Below are 17,038 nucleotides of genomic sequence, written 5' to 3' on the forward strand. Positions count from 1 at the left end.
GACTTTACATGTGAGTCAAGGCCCAAAGAAGAGTCAAATATTATTCCAAGATTTCGAATATTTGGCTTAATTGTTAGAAAGCCAATCAGAGATTTGAGTTAAAGCCTGGACTAGGGTGGACAGCCTATCCAGCTGATGAGGCTTAACCAGAGCTCTTATGTTTCACTCAGTGCTCCCACCAAACACCTTGGAGGACACATTAGTGTGATTTAGATTTCATTGCTGTAAACACCAGTCACACAAGCTAACCCATGGAGGCAGCAGCAGGCTTTGTGTTTGGTAAAGTCTGCTGGCTTAAACTAAGAGAGTTTAGTTTGTTAGCACAAAGAGCTGTCAGCTAAAGCCCCGAATGCACTTTGAATACAGACAAACTGAGAAAAACACTTTAAATACAGCAAACAGTCAAACTGACCACATGTTTTTCTGCTGATCATCCACAGCAGTACGTTTAGCATTCATGCTAGCAGCAGGCTATGACTGTTAGGGTTGCCAACCGTCCCTTAAAAAACGGAATCGTCCCGTATTTAGAAACAAAAGCACACGTCCCGTATTGAGCTAATAAGGGACGCACTTTGATCATCATGAGCCATCATGAGCCAGCCAGAGAGACACAGAGTTTATACTAGAAGAGAAACCTGCTCATCTTCATCATGTTTGTTTAAATAGAGAAAATCAGAACTCTCTGTGTGTCAGACCACGGCTCTACACGGACACTTCTAAGCTGCTTCAGAGTGAACTGACCCAGATAATCTGCACACAGCAGCTGTAAAACAGTGAAAGTCATAACTGTGTCTCTCTGATGGAAAGCTTTTATTGTGAAGTCAGGAAGTCTGCAGGAAGTGTTGAGTTTGTATTCATCGCTCAGTGTTTAATGAGACAGGCAGACAGGAAGAGCAGCTCATTAGTGTTGATGAAATCAAAGGAACTGTGAGGAACTGCAGTTTGGTCACATCTGGATGTTTTTCACTGACAGTAAATGTTTTTAGTGATGAAGAAATGTGTTCACAGAGAGAGGAAGAGGAGTGGTGTTTGTGAGGAGGAGCAGCCGTCCTGCTGTGCTTTGTGTCAGGACGTCCTGAAGGATCCAGTCTCTACCAGCTGTGGACACTGGTTTTGCAGACAGTGCATCTCCTCATACTGGGACCAGTCTGCTTCACCAGGAGACTCCTCCTGTCCCCAGTGTGGAGAAAGATCCAGAAGCAGAGCTGGACTGCAGACAGCCAGTCAGAGCAGCTGTGTACAAAGTAAGACTGAACATCTGTCTGCTGATGGACTCATTTCTGAAAACTGGACTTCTTGTGTTGTTCAGACATTGAAGAGTTTTCTTTCTCTTTAGTCTCATTGTTTTTCTTTCTTTCAGCAGATGTTGGTCTGCAGGAGGTTTTAGATGAACATAAGATCAGTCTGAAGAGGAGATGTGAACGTGTGACTGAAGGAAGTGATGAAACAGGAAGTAGAACCCTCCTCAACACCATCTACACTGAGCTCTACATCACAGAGGGACAGAGTGAAGAGGTTCATACCCAACATGAGGTGAGGCAGCTGGAGACAGCTTCCAAGATGGACGCCCTCCATGACGCTCCAATCAGGTGCCAGGACATCTTTAAAGCCTTACCTGACCAACAGAGACCCATCAGAGTGGTTCTGACCAACAGCGTGGCTGGTGTTGGAAAAACCTTCTCAGTGCAGAAGTTCACTCTGGACTGGGCAGAGGGCTTGGAGAACCAACATGTCAGTGTGGTGGTTCTGCTTTCATTCAGGGAGCTGAACCTGATCAGAGATGAGCAGTACAGTCTTCTGGAGCTGCTCCATGTTTTCCATCCAACATTACAGAAGGTCACAGCAGAGAAGCTGGCTGTCTCTCAGCTTCTGTTCATCTTTGACGGCCTGGATGAAAGCAGACTTTCATTGGATTTCACCAACAGGAAGCTGCTGTCTGATGTCACACAGAAGTCATCAGTCAGCCAGCTGCTGACAAACCTCATCCAGGGGAATTTGCTTCCCTCGGCTCTCGTCTGGATAACTTCCCGACCCGCAGCAGCCAATCAGATCCCTCCTACATGTGTTGACAGGCTAACAGAAGTACGAGGCTTCACTGTCGCCCAGAAGGAGGAGTACTTCAGGAGGAGATTCAGTGATGAAGAGCTGTCCAGCAGAATCATCTCCCACATGAAGACATCCAGGAGCCTCCACATCATGTGTAGTATCCCAGTCTTCTGCTGGATCACTGCTACAGTTCTGGAGCACATGTTGACTACAGAGCAGAGAGGAGAACTGCCCAAGACCCTGACTGACATGTACTCACACTTCCTGCTGGTTCAGACAAAGAGGAAGAAGAACAAGTACCATGAGGGACATGAGACGAGTCCACAGGAGCTGACGGAGGCTGACAGGGAAGTTCTTCTGAAGCTGGGGAGGCTGGCGTTTGAACATCTGGAGAAAGGAAACATCATGTTCTACCAAGAAGACCTGGAGCACTGTGGTCTGGATGTGACAGAGGCCTCGGTGTACTCAGGAGTTTGTACAGAGATCTTCAAAAGAGAGTGTGTGATCTTCCAGAAACCAGTCTACTGCTTTGTTCATCTGAGCATTCAGGAGTTTCTGGCTGCTGTCTACATGTTCCACTGTTTCACCAACAGGAAGACAAAGGTGCTGAAGAACTTCTTGGGACAAAAATAAAACGAGTCCTCTGTGGATGATTTCCTGAACAGAGCCATGTATAAATCCCTCCAGAGTAAAAATGGCCACCTGGACCTGTTTGTGCGCTTCCTTCATGGCCTCTGTCTGGAGTCCAACCAGAGACTCTTAGTAGGTCTGCTGGGTCAGACAGAGATCAGTCCAGCAACCATCCAGAGTGTCATCAACAACCTGAAGGAGATGAACAGTTATGGAATCTCTCCTGACAGAAGCATCAACATCTTCCACTGTCTGATGGAGATGAACCACCTCTCATTATTTCAGGAGATCCAAGAGTTCCTGAAGTCAGAGAACAGATCAGAGAATAAACTCTCTGAGATCCAGTGCTCAGCTCTGGCCTTCATGCTGCAGATGTCAGAGGAGGTTCTGGATGAGTTGGACCTGCAGAAGTACAAAACATCAGAGCGGGGACAACAGAGACTGATTCCAGCTGTGAGGAACTGCAGAAAGGCTGGGTGAGTCCAGATGTGATCATTAACATCATTGATCAGTGTAGGTTAGTAGTTTAATTTTGAAAATAAAATCAGATTGTAAGCACAAAGTGTTTGTGTCCGTACGCTGCAACCTTCCACACCATTCCTTTATTGTACAGACTCAGCAGCAGCTCCATGGATCCCAAATCCAAGAGTGGAGAACAGATTTGAAGTGTGTCACATCCATGCAGTCACAGCTGTTTCCACCATGTTTCCACTGATATTAATCCTGTTCAATGACACGTTTCATATCAGTGAATATGTTCTTTAGGACGTCCACTGACATGTTTAAGTGTCCTGCTGGAAATCACTCAAATCATCCATGAAATCCATGAAAAATCCTTTTAGTGTTTCTAACTTCACCCTCTGTCCTCTCTCTCTCTCCATCCTCCTCACTGCTTCTTTCACTGATAATCACACAAACATCGTATTCAGCTACAAAATAACACAATAATATCATCTGATGATCATTATTATAAGAGCAGGATCCATATTTGATATCAGAGTAACACACTGCTTGGTTATGTGCAGTCATCATCAGTGACTGTGGCTCAAACAGAAGCTCTCTGATTGGTTGCTGACCTTGGTCACCTGTCCACTCTCACCTGTTTGTGTTTGCTCTCTCTTTGCTGTCTCCATCCTCTCTCTCCTTTCTCTCATGTTTTTACTATGTTTGTCTTGAAGATGTAAGAAGATCACATGGTGCTTTTTATTATTGTGTTGGTTTGTTTCCTGTCTCTTGGATGGAGCCCAGCTGTGCGTGGCCCCTGGGCCTGTGGTCAGAGTGTGTGCTGGATAATCCGGCCCAGGATGAGGCCAAACTAACATGGGATGAAATGTCTGTCACATAATTGAGCTTAGTGTAGTTTCATTTCTGCACAATTTCAAAACAACCAAAACTTTGTTCTGTCTTTTCTATGTTATACTGTAGACTTTCTTTGATACTGTGTCCAAAAGGAGCAGCTTTTACTTTGAAGGGGAGGCGTCTCTGTTTCCTCGTCAGGTTGGATGATGGAAGCAAATGAGTGTGTGATGTTCTTTCAGTGTTGCACTTTGTAGACGCTCCCTGAGCACTGGTCTCACAGCCAGCTGCACATAGAGACCAGTGTTGTTAGTCCAGGTCAGAAGATGACTTGTTGCAATGAAAATGAGCTTGTAGTTTGTGTGCTTTAATAATGTGACTGGAAAAAGGTGTTGGACTTCAAATATGTCCATTTCTTTCACACTTCACCTTTAAAAGTGAAGCCTTGTGGTTCCTGGAAGGAAAAACACGACTTTTTCAAGTCTTTGTCCTGTTTTTATGATAAATGTACGACTTTAATGTGAAACATTCAGAGTTTTTTCTCTTGTTGTGTTTGTTTGAAGCTGCTTCCTGTTGGCTTCAGCTGTTTGGAGTTTCCATTTTCTAAACTTCTACATTCTGAACCTTCTTCAGCTCTGAACAGATGATGAAACACTGAATGATTTCAAGCTCACACTTTGTCTAATAAACTTACATCTTTCATTCTTTATGCAGATTGATGGACTGTGATTTGTCAGAGATCAGCTGTGATTATCTGGCAGCAGCACTGAAGTCCAACCCCTCCCATCTGAGAGAGCTGGACCTGAGTACTGAGTCCTGGTGGTTGACTAACAAGAAAAAGCTGCAGGATTCAGGAGTGAAGCATCTGTGTGGTTTCCTGGAGAGTCCAGGATGTGGACTTGAAACTCTGAGGTCAGTCAGCATGTTTTAGTTGTGCTGAGATGAATATGATGTGAAAGTTGTGCTGACACTAAACTGCAGACATCAGGCTGATATTATACTGATCCACACTGAGGATCTTCATGGTAAAGTCTGTTTTTTTCTTCTCTGGTTTAGTCCATTGACTGCAGCAGAACAATGTTCACATTTCAAACTTTCAAAGAAGAAGAAAAATCCTCCACTGGATAATTCACTGTGAAACTCTCAAACTCTTCATTCCACCTTAAAGTCTGACACTGAAATCCAAAGCAAAATGTGCGTTTGCTTTACAGACAGCAGTCCAACACAAACATACACACATCATCCAAAACACAGTCCAACATCCAAATCTCCTCCACTGCCAGCATGAATGATGGGAAAGAGAAGGAGGAACACTCTGACATTCAGGGTTAGAATGAGTTTCATGAAGCAGACTGTGAAGATCAAAGCTGCATTAGAAAGCTTACATGAATGAATGAGAGGACAGAAGTGGACAGAGATCATCTGAAGCACTTCAAAGGCTTTAAATCAGCACATTTCTCTTTATTCTTTATCAACTCTGTTAGTTTCTCTCAGTTTTCTGTGGAATGAAGCTAACAGCAGGCTAATAAGATGCTGACCAATAGGTTTCTATTAAAGGTTGTAATTTGTATATGAAAAAGTGCTTTGGCTCAGCAGGGATCAGCTTACAGGTAGAATACAGCTGCTGGATGGGATTAGCATGTCATAGCTATCTACCAAACTGCTAACTGAGGCGCCGGTGAGGTCGGCTGCCGTCACGACTGCTCCGACCACTTTTTCTTTGTCTTTGTTTTTTAAGTTAGTTTTCAGCGTTTCTAAATCGGCAAAATCATCACCATTGGGTACATTAGGTATGACAGTGACACTCTTGTTTCTATTGGTTTACAATGTACTCACAATTCGAAGTTTTTAACTCCGGATCCGAGCTGGCCGAGTGAGATCTCGAGGGAGAACAAAGGGAAGCGGCGGCGGCCTAGAGGGAAGCGAGCCGGCGTCAGGAACAGGCTGAGAGCTCGTGCACACCGCACACCTCTGCCTAGCATCCTGCTCGCCAACGTCCAGTCACTGGAGAACAAGCTTGACGACCTCAGGGCCAGGATAAAGTTCCAGAGAGACATTCGGGACTGCAATCTCCTCTGCTTCACCGAGACATGGCTGAACCCAGCGGTGCCGGACCACGCCATCCAGCCGGCCGAGTTCTTCTCGGTTCACCGCATGGACAGGACACGGGACTCGGGGAAGTCAAGGGGAGGCGGCGTGTGTTTAATGGTGAACAACAACTGGTGCAACAGTGCGAACGTTGTTCCTCTCACACGCTCCTGCACACCAAATCTGGAACTACTGTCCATCATGTGTCGTCCTTTTTATCTACCTCGGGAATTTACATCGGTCATTGTAAGTGCCGTTTATATTCCACCACAAGCGGACACGGTCACCGCCTTATGCGAGCTGCATGAGGCACTCACACAGCACCAGACACAACACCGGGACGCTGTGCTTATTGTGACGGGGGACTTTAATAGCGCCAACCTCAAACGCGCAGCGCCGAACTTTTATCAACACATCACCTGCCCCACCAGGGGTGAAAGGACACTGGACCACTGCTACACTACGGTCAAGGACGGCTACAAGGCACAATCCCGCCCCCCGTTTGGCAAATCTGATCACGCCGCCATCTTCCTCATGCCAAAATACAAACAAAGGCTGAAACAGGAAGTTCCGGTTCAGAGGAAGGTCGCGCGCTGGACGGATCAATCGGTGGCCGCGTTACAGGACGCACTCGATGACGCAGACTGGGGCATGTTCAGAAACAGCTCCGACGATGACGTCAACGTGTTTACGGAAGCGGTTGTGGGATTCATCGGGAAACTAGCGGATGATACCGTGGAGACAAAGACTATCACAACGTTTCCCAACCAGAAGCCGTGGGTGGATAAAACCATCCGCGACGCTCTGAGATCCCGCACCGCTGCCTACAACACGGGACTCATGACGGGGGACATGGACCCGTACAAAGCCGCGTCATATAACGTGCGGAGGGCGGTGAAAGAGGCGAAGCAGCGCTACGGGAGGAAACTAGAGTCACAACTCCAACAGAGTGACTCTAGGAGCCTGTGGCGGGGACTAAGGACAATAACGGACTATAAAGCACCAACAACCGGTATGACGAACGCGGCCGTGACTCTGGCAGACGAGCTGAACACTTTCTATGCTCGCTTCGAGGCTGCAGCTAAGGTCTCCAACAATGCTAGTGTTAGCGGCGCTAACGGCTGCAGACAGGAAGATACTGCCAGCACCGGAAACGTGCTCGTCATCTCCGAGCATGAAGTAAGGAGAGCCTTCAAGAGAGTGAACACCAGGAAAGCAGCAGGACCAGACGGCATCCCAGGTCGTATCCTAAGAGACTGCGCATACCAGCTAGCTCCTGTGTTCACTGAGATATTCAACATCTCTTTATCTCAGTCGGTGATCCCCACATGCTTCAAAGAGTCCATCATTGTTCCTGTCCCGAATAAACCCCACCCTGCTTCTCTCAATGACTATCGCCCTGTAGCCCTCACCTCAGTAGTGATGAAGTGCTTTGAACGCCTGGTCAGAGACTTCATCATTTCTTCACTACCAGACACACTGGACCCACTACAGTTCGCTTACCGTCCAAATCGTTCCACAGACGATGCCATCTCTCATCTCCTCCACACATCACTCACTCACTTGGACACTAGAAGGGGGAATTATGTTAAAATGCTCTTCATAGACTACAGCTCTGCATTTAACACCATAATTCCCTCCACACTCACCACCAAGCTGGAGCATCTGGGACTCAGCTCATCTATGTGTCAGTGGATCTCCAACTTCCTAACTGGCAGACCACAGGCAGTAAGGATGGGCGGACATGTCTCAGCCTCCACCACTCTCAGCACTGGAGCCCCCCAGGGGTGTGTTCTGAGCCCCCTGCTGTACTCTTTGTACACATATGACTGTGTGGCCACTACCAGCTCCACCACCATCATCAAGTTTGCTGACGACACCGTCGTGGTGGGCCTGATCTCTGATAACAACGAGACGGCCTACCTGAAGGAGATTAGGAATCTGGAGAACTGGTGCCAGAGGAACAACCTCCTTCTAAACGTCAGTAAGACAAAGGAGCTGATAGTGGACTTCAGCACTAAGCAGGAGAGGAACTACCAGACCCCCGTCATCAACGAGTGCCCAGTGGAGAGAGTGGACAGCTTCAAATACCTCGGAGTTCACATCACGCAGGACCTGTCATGGTCCTGTCACATCAACACCGTGGTGAAAAAGGCCCGACAGCGTCTCTACCACCTCAGACGCTTGAGAGACTTCCAACTGCCCTCCAAGGTGCTCAGGAACTTTTACTCGTGCACCATAGAGAGCATCCTGGCGGGAAACATCTTAACCTGGTTCGGGAACAGCACCATGCAGGACAGACGAGCTCTACAGAGGGTTGTGCGATCAGCTGAGCGCACCATCCGCTCCGAGCTCCCTGACCTGCACTCAATCTACAGCAGGCGGTGCTGGACCAAGGCCAGGAAGATCGTGAAGGACCTCAGCCATCCCAACAACAGACTGTTCTCTCTGTTGAGGTCAGGAAAGCGATTCCGCTCCCTGAAGACCAACACAGAGAGACTGAGGAGGAGCTTCTTCCCGCAGGCGATACGGTCTCTCAATCACACCACCACACAGTACTGACCCACACATACAGTTCTTACACACACACTGGACTTTCTGGACTTTGGTTTTGCACAACACTGGTCACTATATTCTTCATTTCCGGTTAATACTTGTACAGCTGCTGTTATTGTGTATATATTTATTTATATTTAGATTTCTTCATACATTCTTATATAGTTCTATATTGTGTATTGTGTATTTTGTTGTACAGTTATTTTATTTTCAACTTTAATTTATATATTTATCTTTATCTTATTCTTCCCAGTTAAATTTACCCTTCATTCTAATTTGTGTTGTACAGTTATTTCATTTTTAACCTTAATTTATATTCTATTCCTTCCTAGTTAAATTTACCCTTTTTAATTTTTCATATTTATTTCCTATCTTATTCATAGCCTTTTCCTTTTTTGTTTTCTTTAGGTCACGAGCAGTTGTCCAAGCATTTCACTACATATCGTACTGTGTATGACTGTGTACGTGACAAATAAAATTTGAATTTGAATTTGAATTTGAATTTAACTGGGGGATTTCAGGCCATCTATGGATCATTTTTGCTAACTGTTTATTCAGCTTAGGCTCACAGGGCTGCAGCCTGTGCCCTAGCTGTCATAGGGCAAGAGGCGTGGTCCACCTGCACAGGTGAGCAGTCCATCACAGGGCCAACAGAGAGAGACAGAGAAGCATTCTCTCACATCCACACCTACAGCCAATTTAGAAGCACCAATGAACCTAAGCAGCATTTCATTGGACTGTGGGAGAACATCCAACCTCCACAGAAAGGCCAACAAGCTTCAACCTACAACCTTCTTGCTTTAAGGCACTAGTGCGAACCACTTTTCCCCATTTCAGCCCAAATCCTGCATCTTCCTGTTTCTGACTCCAGGCCAGCTCCACTAACACTTTCTAATCAGACACTGCCACCTAGTGGAGGAAGTCTTAGTCCCATTTGAAGCTTCAGATTACAGTTAGTTCCTTTACAAAGAGGTGGAGGTGGTGGGGCCACAGCACCATCATCACTGAGTGCCATAGGACACGTAACCTTTGTTTCCATATGCTGGGAACTTCCTGTTGTTCCAAGGAGGACTGGAAAATGTGTGAAAATCTCCCAGTCAGTTCCTCACTGCACACTTCAATCATTTCCCTCCCACAGCATCAGGACCAGGGCTTTTTCTCTCTTTGCTCCCACTAAGAGATTTCCACACAAACACCTCATCAGTGGGACTCTCAGAGCTACCAGCCCTTTGCTACAATCACAAAGCTCTTCATTGAAATCAATGATATCATAGCTGGAATCAAATGAGTCCAAGTCTTCTGCTGATTCAGCATCACATTCATCTTTGCTCCTTGTTCTGCATCCCCACCATGGACTTCATTCCTTTCCAAGCCAGCCTTGGGTGTCCTTTATTCAGCTCATCCTCTGCTTTACTTTTACACCTGATTTTAGCTGCTTTATCTCTCTTTCAACAAGTTTCTGTGCCTCAATCTTTTTCTTCTCTCCCTCATAACAAGACAGCTTCTTCTGCCTGAGAACATGTTGGAGTGATTTACTAATCCAGGGCTGCTTATTGGGGAAAATACTTCCTGTTTCCAAAGTAATCCCCAATTTTCCCAGAAAGAAATGTAAGTAGAAATCGATGATCTAAGTGAGAACATGAGCCTTTAAAAAGTCCCAGTGGGTGCAGTCAAAGCAGTCCCTCAGTCCCAGTATAGAGTCTTTGGTCCAGCCTGGAACAACTGTGTGCCCAGTTTGAGCTCTCTTCAGTCCTGTGACCTGACAGACCCAGAGGGGCCATCACATCACATTTAGAAGCTCCCCTAATGGAGCCACAACACATGTCCAACACTTAGTCTGTCTTGTTGGACCAACTGGAAGAAATGATTCAACAGTTTCCTGTTTGAAGCTGCTTCCTGTTGGCTTCAGCTGTTTGGAGTTTCCATTTTCTAAACTTCTACATTCTGAACCTTCTTCAGCTCTGAACAGATGATGAAACACTGAATGATTTCAAGCTCACACTTTGTCTAATAAACTTACATCTTTCATTCTTTATACAGATTGAGGGACTGTGGTTTGTCAGAGATCAGCTGTGATTATCTGGCAGCAGCACTGAAGTCCAACCCCTCCCATCTGAGAGAGCTGGACCTGTACGGAAACAACCTGAAGGATCCAGATGTGAAGCAGCTGTCTGATCTTCAGCAGAGTCCAGACTACAGACTGGAGACTCTGAGGTCAGTAGAGTGATGGAGTGAGTGGGTGGTGCTGTCAGCAGTATTGTACTAAACACAGTCAGTATGAAACAAAGATCCAGTGTTTCCTGTAAAGCTGCAGCTTCTCAGTGAAGCTGTGAGAGGAGAATGGTGACAGGCTTCAGGATTGGACACAAACACTTCCTGTTTCTGACCTTTATGGTCACCATAGTAACAGCTGTCACGCTCTGATCAAACACTGTCAACAGCCAATCATCTCTCTGAACAAAGCAGCACGCAGACCAATGACTGCATTCATTTCCAAGTTTAAAGCAGTGAAGAACACAGTCTGTAGGTGAGGAAGAATTTAGTGAGAGCAGATGTTTGGATGGAATTCCTCCAGTTAACAGCTGGAACCGTCCATCTGGATTGTTGGGCTTGTTGTTGGGGTTCCTACAGAGCTCAGAGTGGACACACCAAGGTTCTTCTAATGAATGAAAGTCCAAACTCAAACTAGGAGGGAAAAACATTTTTATCAACTTCAATAAAAATCCAAAGATTAGAAAAAGTGAAGCAACAATGAGTCCTAGTACAGTCCCAGCACTGAAGTCCCTGCTGCTCTTTATACTGGATGTGCTGCATCACTGACTGACAGCTGATGAAGAGTCTCTGGAAACACTCGTTTATCTCCTCTGCTCTTCCTTCTTCTCTCTGCAGGTGGAGGCGATGATGGTAAACAGGACGGTGTGTGTGCTGAGAGAGGAGGAGCTGTGTCCTGATGATCCAGAGAGGTTGAAGCAGCAGCAGCTTGTGTGTAGAGACGCTCTGACTGGGCCATGTTACTGGGAGGTGGAGAGGAGAGCTTCATCCAGCAGTGACTGACAGAGGAATGAGAAGAAGTGCAGATGACTGTCAGTGCTGCAGAGTGAACTGCTCTGAGAACAGCTCCACTGTCAGACACAATGTAGAGTCCAGCATCATCCCTGTGTGTCCCTCTGGATCTGACAGAGGATCATCAGTGTATCTGGACTGCTCTGCTGCTGCTCTGTCCTTCTACAGTCTCTGCACAGTCTCTGTCTGACTCTGGCTTCAGACCCTCCTGGATCAAACTCACCTGGAAAGACTTTCAAACATCACTCAATAGATTTGAATACAGAATATATTTGATATATACTGTAGATGTACTGTAGAGTTGCAGTTTGTCACTTGTAAATACAGTCTGTGAGCAGCTGTGAGCTGAAAGATCTTTCTAGAAACACGAAATGTTTTCACTCTTCTGTTGCTTTTTCATATATTTCCACAACATTAATATTGATCCCACCTGTCTCACCTGTTTCATGCTTTTATACATAATAACAGGACACGTGTGATCTGAGCGCTGCTGTGGTTGCTGTGCTGCACGTCTTCATTTAGATAACAGAGGCATCTAGTGGTTCAGAGTGAGAACTGCAGGAGGTGGAGCTGTGTTTTAGCATGGAAAACTTTTTATCTTTTAGGCGCAGATACAAATATGACAAGTATCAGTGTGAGATACAAAAGGTCACATCAGTCAGCAGAGGGAACAGTGATTACACAGCAATGTAAGAATAGAAACATAACAGTGAATCTGGACATGTATACAGATGGAAGCAAACAAACAGGATGTAACACTACATTAAAGCCACAAATGGGAAGAATACAAAGCCAAAGGAAAATATATTTGATCTCAGGAATCCAAATCAGATGCTTTAGAGCAGGGGTCGGCAACCCTGGGCACGCGTGTCACAGCTGGCACGTGAAGGGTTAACTGATGGCACGACCATAGCTGGACTGGCCATCGGGCATACTGATGATGTTTTTTCATTTTTATGGGCCGATGATGTTTTTTTATGATTATTATTGTTTTTGTAACGGTATAAACGATGGAAGGTGGTGGATTGGCCGGATGCTGGTCGATGTGTAAAAAAAACTCAGTTGTTTGATGGTGGCTATCAGGGGCGATTCTAGGGTCAGAGCTTTGGGGGTGTTGAGCACCCAGAGAGCTGCCCATCCAGGCAAGGTAAACTTTAGTTGTCACGATGAGATGTTATCAGATTATTCTGTTATCATATGTTACCTTATATATGTAATCAAAGTAGTTGAATTAAGCTAACTGCTGTAGGTCATATATTATCCTTTAGTTTAGATGATGTGCTGTGTATGTAGTTTAGTTCTCATGATACTTTTGAGTTAACAGAACATATTCACATATTAGTTTATTAGATAAGTGTGCATCACTCTGTATCCTTGATCTGCTGTGAATGTGTTACACTGTTTTCTTGACATGCTTTATTGTTGAATCATAAAAATAAGATTGTTCAGGAGACTCTGCGTCTAGGGCAGAAGAGCTAAACTACATTCCATACCCCCACCTTTGTAGGAAGACAGGGAGCCGAGGTCATAACTTAGGCGATGTAACAGAGAAAGAATGTGATGTTTGGGCTTTTACGACTAGGTGGGGGCCGCTAGAGGGTATAAGAAGCTGTGTAAACCGTCACCATTTTGAGACTTGCTGTGACCCTCTTCAGGCATGTCTCCCCATCATGATGGTTCTAAATGCTCTTTGTGTTGAATTGTATGGAAATAAATGATTGTTGATTGAGCATTTATACACCGAGTATTGTCCTTCCTTCAGCCCAAAGATTCAAAGAATTGGGAGATTTCAACAACTTGGTGCCGTGTGACCCGGATCTTTGGTGTGCTGAGGAGGTGCAGATTTGGCCTCTGGTGAGATCGTGAGGCGAGGTGAACAGAGGACCGGTCCAAAAATAAAAAGGTAAGCACAGCCTGTTGTATTATAAATACCAAATGTGCATATTGGGCTTTCCAAATTAATCTGTTCACTGAGTTACACGTATTTTCACATAAAATTTGTCGGTGTCTGGTTTTTGGCGCAAGATACGAACAACATAAGTTGAGGCTGAATTCCAGTGTGTTAAATAAACTGCTTCTACCGAGAAACTAATAACATACTACACTGGACTAGTTGCAGCCCACTTTACCTTCCACATTTAATTTTGTCGAAGACTGGCTTCTGTAGCAATAATACATTAGAATCTCTTGGAGACGCGGCCATAAGTCCAGTACATTGAGTAGAGGTTTTGAAGTTTGTTATGATGTCGGTTTGAGTCTTCGTTGATGTGGCCATGAAATTAGTATAGAATTAAGGAAAAGCAGCTGCTGGCTTACGGTGCGGTTGAACGCTGGCAACGTGTAAAAGCAAAACACGTCCGTAGGTTTTGGTTTATGATACGGTCGTGTTCCGGTGGTGCAGCCGTGAGTACAGCAGCGATTGGTGCTGATTTCAGTACATTGAATAGAGGTTTGACGGTGATTTGTGGTGTCGGTTTTTGCCTCGAGGGCTGCGGTCATAAATAATAAGTAAAATTTTACTTGCCATGAAATAAAGGTAAAGCAGAACCTGGTTTATGGTGTCGGTTTTGAGCCTCGGGGACGAGTGTCACTTTTATGATGCGATTTTGCCCCGTGGTGGCGGTCATAAGCGCAGAGAAAGGGGTATTTTGGTCTATGGTGCAGTGGTGCTTTAAAGGGTTCTAACAGTTGAGCTCAGAGGTTTCTGTGCAAATTTCTGCTGATGAAAAGCGCTCTCTGTGTGTCTCACTGTGGGTGAGTGTGTGCGAAGCTGCGAAGCGCGCTCTGGGTGCTGTTTTGTGTGTAAAGCGCGCTCTGGGTACTGTTTTGAGTGTGAGTGAGGCACGCTCTGAGTGTGCTTTCTGTGAGTGTGAAGCGTGAAACACAGTGACGTTTGATGTGTTTGAATAGGAGGACATTAGTGCGAAGAAAATGCTTTAAGATCAAAGGTTGACGCCTAGTGTACCTGTGGAAACTAATTTTGTTCATGGTTTGGCAACCCTCCTGTCTGTAGACGTACAGGCAGATTAAGTGCCGAGGTGGCGACTTGGGAACTTAGGACTCCCGCATTAGCTACGGAAATAACACTGGAACGGCCGTGTAACCACGGGTTCACATTTATTCCGGACTAGAACAAGACACATTTTGCCAACAAAGGTTGAGTCTAGATTAGTAAAGAAATAAAAAGGTTAAATTCCTCGTTTCAGTGGTTAAAATTGTTGTGTGCCTGTCCCCTGACGAGTGTGAAATTAAATAAAGAGGGAATTTGGAGCCACATAGAGATAGACGGGCATAATTGGGTGTATTACTCTGTGGTGTAATAAAAAAATAAAAATAAAAAGAGAGATAGTAAGAGGTGTGTAGTGGAGAATTATGGAGGAGTACAGAGAGGAATGTGTTGAGAGACTGGCGTGGAGTCTGCGCTGTAAAAGGTAGGCGTGTTGCCTGCTTATCTGTTTAACAGTGATGAAAATGAAATTAAACAAATCTCTTAGTGTGTTAATACAGGAAGCTGCGGACCTGGACCAACTGCCCCCACAAGCACAGCGGCCGAAGCAAAATTATAAGTAATGGGAGCCACACCCAGCAAGAATCAGCAGCTGTGAAACAGACAGCAGCGAGGAGAGAATTAGAGGAGAAATTAAGAGAAGTTTTAACACATAAAATTGGGGCCAACGGACTTGTGGAGGTTGGGAAGGCGTCCGGAGCATTACAACAAAAAGGTGAAACAAAAACACACACAAGCAGAGAAAGCTGAAAGAAAGGCTCCTTTTAAGGTAACGCCTAGTTTGAGAAAAGATAAAATTAACCTGCCTGCCTACAAATGCACACACATGCAATGAAGAAACAGCTTACACTCATGAACACGTGAAGATTTTCCAGCAAGGCTAAAGCAGCGAAACTTAACATACACCTGTTGTTAAAGGATAAATACATTACTGACAAAGAAACTCTCTGGGTTGCAGGACAACAATTTAACTTCAAAGAAAAAGACACTGGTCTGACCAACCAGTGATGACATGACAAATTTAGGGGTTAAAAGATTCAAATTGTGACATGTTTTCTGCTGATTGATTGATACAAGTGATTACTGAATGAAAGAAAAATTTCTTTTTGGGCTTTTAAACATGACCTTAAGAATTTTAACAGGTGCATGTTGTCCTGTCAACTTGGTGGGTTAGGAGTTGATTATATCGGGAGAGAAAAAACAAAAAAAGGGGGAGAGAAGGCTGACACAGGGCCTGGTCCCGGTGTTTCTCCCGTCTCGTTGTAATACAGCCAACACAACATCATTTTCCTGTTCGTTTGCTTTTGTTTTGTTTTTGTTTTTTCTCTTTATGTTTAATTACAGGCTGCTTTGCCGGCCCTGAAAGCCGAGGCGGACTGGACTCCTGCTCTCCCCTATACGTGACACTGACCAAATGCTGCAACAGCTGGACCCACAACAACAACCTGAAAAAGTCAACAGTGCTGCAGGAATGTGATCTCATGCAGCAGAGACGGAGAGCACTAAACCTAAGGCCCGTTTCACTACACGGGGGAAAATTCTCAGACTACGTCAGCTGACAGAGCTGTGACGAGACGCCCGCCAAGCCCGAAGGAAAAGTAAGGCCGAGCAAAAGAATGCTGACCTTGATAATGCTGCATTTACACTGTGCAAGACAGTGATGGACCAACACGGAGGATCGGGCAGCAAAAAGGGCGTGACCGAGACAGGAGGAGTAACTGAGGACAGAAGGCACCTCAGAATGGACAAAAAACACAGGAGAAGATGCAGGTTTCACCTGCGGTGAGCATGGACACTGGAGAAAGGACTCCCCCAATTGGGGTCAGAACCAGGACGGACTGAACTTTGAGCAGCAGCAGCAGCAATGGTCGCAAACAAACTGAAAAGGAGGAGGGCAGGACCCCAGGGCATGCTTCAGGCAGTGGTTTACCCAGAACACCAGAACAGGAAAGTGATGAACACACACACACACACACACACACACACACACACACACGTCTACAAACACACAGATTCAGAATGAAGTGAAATACACACATGAATACATTTGCACTCGTTGATTGAGTGAGAAATGACGCACACACACATACACGCTGATGCAATGAAGAATGCTTTGCTAACAAAGCATTCCGATAGTCATTTCAATTCTGGCTCTTGTCCTGCAATTAGCCAGATTATATCGCTGCTGTGGGCCCGGTTCAGGGTCAGGGTAAGGGGTAAGCAAATAGGGTAAACATGGATACCCCCCCTATCACCAAGCAAGTAGCCAGTGAACTCTCCTAAGACAGAAGGATACACTTCAGTTCAAATGTCCCTGAAGCAATTGGTCTTTATATATTTTAAAGTATTCTC

General features: G+C 45.4%; 2 protein-coding genes across 3 annotated transcripts in view; both read left to right on the forward strand.

The window, feature by feature from the left end:
- Positions 1 to 17,038, forward strand: part of LOC309702568 (uncharacterized protein) — a 1,257,380-nt gene that overhangs the window by 822,678 nt on the left and 417,664 nt on the right. The window contains exon 25 of the mRNA XM_082527161.1: positions 4,687 to 4,884. Coding sequence (XP_082383287.1) covers positions 4,687 to 4,884 — 198 coding nt within the window. The remainder of the gene's footprint in view (positions 1 to 4,686; positions 4,885 to 17,038) is intronic.
- The window catches only part of LOC309702584 (protein NLRC3-like), a 97,540-nt gene that overhangs the window by 33,407 nt on the left and 47,095 nt on the right, over positions 1 to 17,038 (forward strand). Inside the window, exons 5-6 of one of the 2 annotated variants that reach the window (XM_082527199.1) lie at positions 1,009 to 1,244; positions 1,361 to 2,776. The exons of the other annotated variant lie outside the window; for it this stretch is intronic. Coding sequence (XP_082383325.1) covers positions 1,009 to 1,244; positions 1,361 to 2,679 — 1,555 coding nt within the window. The 3' untranslated portion in view covers positions 2,680 to 2,776. Of the gene's footprint in view, positions 1 to 1,008; positions 1,245 to 1,360; positions 2,777 to 17,038 lie in introns of those variants that run through there. 2 annotated transcript variants of the gene reach the window in all.

The sequence above is a fragment of the Aulonocara stuartgranti genome (assembly GCF_965226115.1).
Source record: "Aulonocara stuartgranti genome assembly, chromosome: 3".
NCBI classification, from domain to species: Eukaryota; Metazoa; Chordata; class Actinopteri; order Cichliformes; family Cichlidae; genus Aulonocara; species Aulonocara stuartgranti.